General features: G+C 31.0%; 1 protein-coding gene and 1 long non-coding RNA gene across 2 annotated transcripts; both read right to left on the reverse strand.

Annotated features, from left to right (window-relative positions):
* Positions 1–816: 816 nt before the first annotated feature.
* Positions 817–1,452, reverse strand: LOC125826783 (uncharacterized). The gene is made up of 3 exons (XR_007442954.1): positions 1,348–1,452; positions 1,055–1,202; positions 817–939 (listed from the first exon to the last, which is right to left on the reverse strand). It is a non-coding gene; the product is annotated as an uncharacterized LOC125826783 (long non-coding RNA).
* A 2,581-nt stretch (positions 1,453–4,033) lies between these two features.
* Positions 4,034–6,018, reverse strand: LOC125826761 (probable inactive receptor kinase At5g58300). The gene is made up of 3 exons (XM_049506098.1): positions 5,922–6,018; positions 5,137–5,454; positions 4,034–4,584 (listed from the first exon to the last, which is right to left on the reverse strand). Exons 1-3 carry the CDS (start codon positions 6,016–6,018, stop codon positions 4,034–4,036), a joined length of 966 nt encoding a protein of 321 aa, XP_049362055.1.
* Positions 6,019–8,760: the final 2,742 nt, after the last annotated feature.

Genomic DNA, 8,760 nt, shown 5'->3' on the forward strand with positions numbered 1-8,760 from the left:
TTTAAGCAATTGCGGATAATATAACTAGTAAATATATTTCTCTCCGTGTCAATATATTTTATTGTTTAGGGGGAATCACGCTTACTTGTTTTTTTTTTTAGTAAAAGTAGCTACTGGATTAATTTGCTGTGACTTTTTACTATCGTCTGGCCATTACTGAGGCTTTTGCTTCTGTTCAATACATAATGATTGAAGCCAACTTTGATTGATTAATCCGATCCTTTACCAAGATTCATGCATACCACTGGAAACTTTTAGTCTTTTGATTAGTGTAGAAGGTGTGATTGAGTAGAAATATAGTCACAATCGTTATTATAATCAACGTTTAAGGATAAAACTTTGGAATGAGAGGACAATCCTCATGGTAAATTGATCATAGACCAAACCAACATAGTTAAATAAGTACGGTGTGTATATATATATATATATGTATATATATATATATGCGCGCTTGAGAGAACCATATCAAAGAATATCGCCAAAATGACCTTTTAACTCCGAGAGAAAGAGTATTCTTGATTAAAGAAAGTGAAAATCAAATACGCTTTTTCTTTTCTCCTTTTATCAATATATAATGTACATGTCCAAATTGTAGTATTAGAAAGTCATCAATTAATGAAATTTGATTACAATAAATTCATGAGTACAAATCCGCTTTTATCAACGAAAATTCATCATCACAATTAAATATATGTAACAATGATGAATTTACTTACGTTATTTAGCTCATAATATATGAAGCATTAATAAAACATAACCCCCTCCCCCCCCCCCCCCCTTCTCTTCTTCACTTTTTTTTTGTTGGGGGATGGGGGAATTTTTAAATCTATATATTAAATTTCTCAATAATAATAATAATAATAACCATCCAAGCCATTAAGCAAGTTCTTGATTTTTCTCCACAACCCTCACTTCTTTTGCAGATCTAAGCACATTGGCCTGTAATCATAAAATAATATATATGTCATTTATAATAATTTATAATATATAGTACTATTAATTATAATTAAGAATATACAAATACAAAATTTGAGGAGGAAATTAATTAATTAACCTGATGTTGAGTGATTTCAACAGCAAATCCATCAACAATAACCAAAGACAATCTCTTGTTATAGGTTCCTGCCTCAAATGTATTTGCTAACAGCTCATCATGTTTATTGCTTATGTACATATCTAGCTCATAGCTTCCCTTCTTTGTCCTATATATGTATCGAACTCAGAGAAGGATTCAAGATTTTTAGGACTGATGAATTAGGCTCAAAATTTATTTCTTTACGAAATTGACGTGTCGAAAATGTTATTTTATTTATAAAAGAAAGATAAAAATACAGAAGAAATACTTACCTTTTGGATCGAAGCCGCTCGTATTCAGGATCATAGTTCATGAAAACAAAGTAAAGTTCACTTTCTTCGTTTGCCATTTAATTTCTCCCTTTTATTTTATTTTTCTTTCTTATTTTATCAAATGAAACTCAACATGAGGGGTGCTATTTATACCTATAGAGTCAAGTCAACATACTTTTTATATGAGAGAGTATAAAAACACCCCTAAATTTGGCGCAAATTATTAGTTTCATCTCCGAACTATTGACAGCCTTAAAAACACCCCTCTACTTGACTAACTAAGCTTAGATACACCCCCAATACACTTCCGATATGCAACATGACATAGCAAGTGATCTCAAACTCTTGTAGGAGAATGGAGTTCTTAATAAAAATCAAGATAAGTGTTTAAAACACTCCTAAACTTGACAATAATTTAGGGGCGTATTTCACTAATGTTGCAAGATCGGGGGTATATATACTTCTCTCCCTCTATATATATAGAGAGAGAGAGAGTAGTTCATTGATTGACTATCTGAACTTTTACTTTATTGGTGAAGGTTCGATTCCCACTTTACAAGCTTTTTGATGCAATTATTTCACCAATATTAACATTCCTCTTTTTCTTTTTTTTCACTATATTAATTTCCTAAAAAATACAGACGTTACAATTATCAATCGCCGATATTCTAGTAATTTAGTACAAGTTTAAGTACAAATTATCTTCGTATGATTTTTAAAAATAATTTATAAACTTTTGTTTAATTCTCTTTGATAATCTATCGTGTAATTAAGTGCTAATATAAAGATAATGTAATTAATTTGCTTTAATCGTGCTTAATGATTCCAATACGAAGCTTCTTGATTCTTTGGTTTTGCTAAAAATAATAATAATAATTAAAGTACGCTATTAACCATGCACACGCTTTGGAAGAAAAAGTCAACAGTATATAATTAATTTTTATAAAAAAATGATACTACTGGATCAGTCAAAATGTACGTTACACTAATTAATTAAAAATCAAATCATAGCTTGTTGTTATATTAATATACAATCCTAATAACCTTAGCTCTATAAGCCTAATAATCATCTATATTTTTTAGTTATTAAAAGACAAAAAGGAGCTGTTTAATGTGTAGCAATTGGTCCACGTGTCGTCAATACCATGACTAAATGAGATTGATTGAATCATATATTAATTGAGCTTGAAAATTAATTGTATACAACTTTGTAACAAGTAGACTAGTAGAGTACTTCCATGATCTAAATTCAATTAATAATTGATGAATAATTTACTACCAAAAAAAAGTTTAGAGATACAACAAATACAATTACTCACATTTGATGTTTATGCCATTTTGATAAATCAATTTAACGTTAGTCGATAGAAAAGTTGAAAGGAGATATAGACATCAAGTGCAAGTAAAATAAAAAATTCACGAGGTGTCAAGAGCTTAGTAAAACAGCCCATCTCATATTATATTCTCTTGATATATATTAATATAAACATCGAGTACGAGTAAGTTTTCGCGGAGATGGCCCCGGCTAGTATGAGGAGGGAAGAATAGTCATGAAAGCACACGCGTAAGATCTGACATTGTATCAGTATATTCATCAAGTGGTCCTCTTGAAAAATGAGGAAGAAACCAACGTACCAAAGAGCCATTAGAAATTACATTTTTTTTCGGTGTGTTCGGTATTTATATTAAAGTCGGACTAAATTTGAATTCGCAATGAAAAGTCCTACATTGAGATTAAAATGCTCCCTAATAAAGATGACTCCTATACTCAAACTCAAAACTTTTGATTAATAATAAATGAACATTTATCAATCTACGCGTAAAAAAGAAAAAAGAACTTTGACGGTCTATAAGATGCCCTCTCTGTTGTGTGTAAGAACCACACGTGAGGCTACTCTATATGTCTGTCCCTTCTAAGATCCCTTTATTATGGGTAGAAAAAAACAGTTTTCCTAACTCGTAAAGATAAAAATAAAATGTGCGTAATTTTTATTGATCTTTACAAATTTTACTTGTAGGATTTTATTGATATGTTATTGTTGTTATTGTATTTAAGTAGAATACACACCAAGAAAAAACATATGCAATGATCATTAGTTATGAACTAGTATTGATCAATTATGTGTTTATTTCAAGGAAAAATTAGATGTTTAAGTTAATTATTAGATTACATTTTAATCAATGTGGTTTTTGTATCAACACTTGTCACACTTTTAGATTACACAATTTGATCAATGTAGTTAAATTTTGCCTCAATACTAGAGTAGAGAGAAAAAACTCACTACAAATTGATTTTTTTTTTGTTTGTAAAATGTTCAAGTAAATATAATTAGAAAGAGAACGGTACAACATATATCAACAAATAAGAGTCAAAAGTTAATAGTAAAAATATTATTTAAATAACTCAAAAGTTTTCAAACATGTTTTTAAAGCATACATTTTGAGAACAAACATATTATGTCGAGTGACATGAATTTCTTGAGGTCAGCTGAACAAGCTGACAATCAACATAAAATGTTGAGCAAATTCTACAAGCTACTTTTCATCATATATGTTTTAAAGCATATCTTATCACAATTTGCTCGGGAATGAGACGTTGTTATACATACTTCAAAGCATACACGATGAAAACGCTCTCCTAATATCAATATATAGATATATGTATATCTTTCGCACTAAAATAACACTAATTTGTGTAATTTTTCACCCTCAATACATCTCCTAGGTATATTACTATTTGTTTCATTGTAGGCCTAGCCTCTAGATCACTATTTATGCATTTCAAAGCTATGTTCAATACATTTAAAACTTGTTTTCTTTCTTTGCCTTGTACAAAAAACTCAAATTCCCCATTTCCCATTTCTTCTTTCTTCATCCCTTGCCTTCTTCCTAATATATCCAACAAAATAATCCCAAAGTTATACACATCACTTTTTTGGCTTAACAATTCACAATATACATATTGATCATCAAGAGGGGGCGGATTCTTTTGCCAAGTATTAGAAAACTCTGTCCTCTCAGCTAATTGCGCGAAGCCATAGTCAGAAAGACAGGCGGTGAAATCGATGTTGATCATGACATTTGATGCCTTGACATTGCCATGAACATTTAGTTGTATGTCCTTTTGATCTTTTGGAGGATTTTGAGAGTGGATGAATGCAATGCCATGAGCAATGCATACAATTATTTTTAAACGTTGTTTCCATTCTAGTGCCGTTTGACCTAGATCCCTTGCTCCTACAAGAAAAAAGTCGATGTATATAAGTTAAATTCATAATTAAAATAAAACGTGTCATGTATTAGCACGTAATGATCATAGAGATATGTGATTGATATAACTAACCAACAAATCGATTTTGGTTAGTTAATCTAAGTAAACTTAAAACGATTTCCCAATTAATCCTATAAGAATTTTACTAAAGAATCATAAACATTAATTGTAATGTGTTTCAATCCAAATTTTAAGTGATTATCCCTAATTATTTTTAAAAAAATCGAGATTCTAAAAAAATGAACGGATTATAACAACAAATCTAAGTGAATTTAACTTCTATATATATTGATAATGAAAAAAAAAAATCACGAGTCACATAAGATATAACTACAAGTAATTAATAATAAGTACAATTAGTAACTTGAAAAATAAGTCAACATCATTTTTTGTGTGCGTTTTCATTTAGTATCGGGTACTCGTACCCTCATTGAGGATTGATCTGAATTCACATCAAAATACATGATTTAAGACTCGAAATTTCTGATTAAGGACGAAGGATGAGATTGAAAACTCACCAGCAAGTAAATCAGCAAGACTACCCATGGGGTAGTAATCACAAACAACAAATTTGATCCTCTTTGAATATAAATAAGCTGTGATTGGAACAAGTTGTTTGCAATCTCTACTAACCCTAGCAAACTTCTCAATTCTTCTCCCAAATTCATTCTTTTTCAAAACAACTTTTCTAAATCTTTTTAAAGCACAAAATCTCCCTTTTAAAAGCACAATTTTTTCAGTCATCCCTAAATGACTTTCTCCCATAACTCCACCTGATGCCCTCAACACTTCTTTTAGTGTCAATCTTGGCTCACAAGGACCCAACACTGCTTTACCTGTCGAGACATAATATAATTAAATAAAATGGTTATGACTTGTGTAAGTCAATATGAGAAAAAATTATACCATCAAGTCAACATTACATGTTATAGCAAGTAACCTTTATATTTAAGATTAAAAATCACATATTTTAAAGAGGTTTATAAGTCGATATCCTTTAGGTGACTTTCTGAAAAAATATAAGTGGTTTCTTACTTATTTTTTGATGTTTGGTAAGTTGTAACCGAAAAATATATATCATCAATCCCAAAAACATACATATATAATCTAGACAGACACTATGTAGTGACGGGTGGGAGTGGGATTGGATGTGTTAGAGGACGAAGAAGAGTGAAATGTCACTTATAAAACGTATTTTCCCTACTTTCACCAGAAAAATTACTTATTTTTCTCGAGAAAATATTTTTCTAAAATCTTAACCAAGTAAACACGGAGAAAGAAAATGTTTTCCTCGATACCATACCATGGTTACGATTAGGATCATTATTTTCATCGAAAAATACAAGAGGAACATCTTGTTTGAATCCTATAATAAACTCTTCATACTCATAGATTGACATTGATCTGCAACTATTTTCTTCATGATCATTGAAATTCCTTCTAATTTGATGTTTAGTGACAAAAGCTCTTGATAACATTTTAATTAATTATATTAAGAAAACAAAATTTAGTGTATAAGAAAACTTTCAGAAATAGTATCATTTTAGAGAATTTATAATGTTTTTGGGTGTTGTCTTATTGGTTATTATAACATCATAGAATTTATCGAATACCAAGTTGTAAAAGATGGTATTACATGGTATTTAATTAGGATTAATTAATTGGGTTTAAAGAAGATAATGAGTTGGGATCCTTGTTTTTCACCACAAATTTTATTGGTTAGTAATTAAATATCTTATTTGTCTATGCATTGAGTCATGGAATCATATCGTTTAAAAATTGTCCCTTTTGCTCTTCAAATGAATTGATTTTTTAATTTTTATTCTTTAACAATTAAACTTATGTCTAGCAGGACCAGATATGGCAATAGGGTGGTGTGGGACGGGATAGGACAAGTTGAGCTTAACCTGCAAAAATTTTAATCCACCCCGCCTAACAACTTTTTCATTTTCAACCCGCCTCACTCCATCCTGCATAATTGTTTTAATATTTTCTTTTTCTAGGAAAATTTGATACTAAAAATAAAATTCATAAAATAAATTCATTTTTTCATTAAGTTGTATTAATTTAATAGATAATGACTTAAAAAATTATCTTTTAGGAGTCAATTGGAAACATGTAAGAAATTATATTATTTTTTATTGAACCATTTTCATTTACTACCTTAAATATTTTCATAGCTTTAAAGAAATTATCTTGATAAATAATGTTCTACCACTATAAAAAGTTAAAATTAAATTTGAACTCACTTAAAATCACATATACCCGCAACCGATAAGACGGGCAAAGAAAAGGACATGATACGTCACTACTTTATAAAAATATTATAATAATATACTACTTCAATTTCAAGACAATATTGATCCCTGTTTCGTTCTTAATTTGTGCTAAACTGCGTCATTAGCACATTTATAAACTAATATAACATATTTATACTAAGTTTTATTTTGTTTTTAGTTCAATTTACCTTGCCCAATGACAAATAGCAAGATGAAAGGATTGACGATCAAATATAAAATCATGGTAAAAACTTATCCATACTTACTATTTAAATATTTAAATCAATACATCGATATGCAACAAAGTTCTTCATTGATAGGTGAAAAGAAAAGAGGCTACGTATAATGTGTAGAGAAACTTTTAATAATGTTGAAACTTTTTGGAAAACCTTGTCAGTTTGATTTAGATTATCGTCATAGCCCAACAACTGATATCAAAGCATGTGATTTGTCGAAACGAGCATGGAAATGGAGGAATGATAGCGTGAAGCTCGATTTAGTACCTTCAAGAGGCGCACACACAAGAAGAAACTAGCATGTTGGCTTCGTGATCATAAATACTCGGATGATGTGAATGACACTTAGTGAATCTCTAGATAAAACCATGGGGTGATGGGTCATGTGAAATTTTAGTTTGAAGGGAAAATTATTAGGTTTACGAACAAAGCTCCATGTATTGGTAGTTGAAAAGGAAGCTACATATAAAGCGTCGAGATACTCTTAATAAAATAGGCCTTGAGAAAACCGCGCAAACTTAGTTCAAAGTGAACAATATCACACCATACTAAAAGTGTGTTTGTATTGGCTTACCCCCAAAAAATCTTTTTTTTTTTGTTTCCCATCCGGTGTCTGGAGCCTACATTGAAGCTCTGACTAAATCCGGATCGTGCTCTGCAGGGCTCATTCAGGGGTGGCACTCCCAACATAATTTTCTCCATACCCCCAAAAAATCTAATAAGATACATGACCTGTTTGAACATGGACTTCTCTTACTAGCACAAGTATCGAATAACTTTATCCATCAAAACTAATACACCAATAAAAACATATCACCTTGTCCTCTTACTTTTATCGAGATTTGAACCCTGATCTCACTTCATTACCCGTTAGGCCACACTTCATTGACATAAGGTGAGATTGGAGACCAATTCAAAGCTTTGGACCTTTGGTAGTTCAATTAACATTACAACCCAATGGTTACTATTTCACTCTACACATAAATATTGTTGGATTCAAAAATATCACTATGTTTTATACCTCTCTTTTCCCCATATTCACTGTCCACCTTCCAAAGCAAAATAGTGTATATATATATATATATATATATATCATTCTTTTGTTTCAGAGAAATAGACTTTGTTCTATTAAACCAAATTTACACAATGGACAAACTCTCCATTGCCATTTTCTTCCTTTTTTTCACCTTTTCATTTGCTCTAACACCCTTAACGCAAAAAGAAAACGATATCACTAACATCAAACTTCCAGAATCCGATGCCACCCCGACCACAAACCAGTTTGACAAAGAAACTCAACATGTTCAAGAGAATCAAGATCACCTTCTTGAATCTAGGGACAAAAAGAATAAGGCATTACCTTTGACGTTTGTTCGGCTTCGTTCAATCAACCGCCACTTTCCGGCCAGATCTAGGCGTCCTTCGCGATTATGTGACCACCACCATTTACACTATGCACACAACCTGAAGCCAAGAACACAGTCAACACACCTTGATGATCAGATCCCTTATGGTAATGATATGATACCTTCTGATGATGATGACGATGACTTTGAACATGTATTTCCTGGAGGCCTGCATCAGGTTCCGGAGGAGTGGATGAGTTTCCTCCACCAATACAACGAAG

The sequence above is a fragment of the Solanum verrucosum genome, unplaced genomic scaffold (assembly GCF_900185275.1).
Source record: "Solanum verrucosum unplaced genomic scaffold, falcon-dt-bn FXZP01000060.1, whole genome shotgun sequence".
Taxonomy (NCBI): domain Eukaryota; kingdom Viridiplantae; phylum Streptophyta; class Magnoliopsida; order Solanales; family Solanaceae; genus Solanum; species Solanum verrucosum.

Bases quoted from the DNA above. Each gene is read 5' to 3' on its own strand.
- LOC125826761 (XM_049506098.1), bottom strand. From the start codon at position 6,018: ATGTCAATCTATGAGTATGAAGAGTTTATTATAGGATTCAAACAAGAT. The intron at 5,455-5,921 runs GTATGGTATCGA...ATGTCTCGACAG, and splicing joins TGATCCTAATCGTAACCATG to GTAAAGCAGTGTTGGGTCCT. The intron at 4,585-5,136 runs GTGAGTTTTCAA...TTTTTCTTGTAG, and splicing joins TCTTGCTGATTTACTTGCTG to GAGCAAGGGATCTAGGTCAA.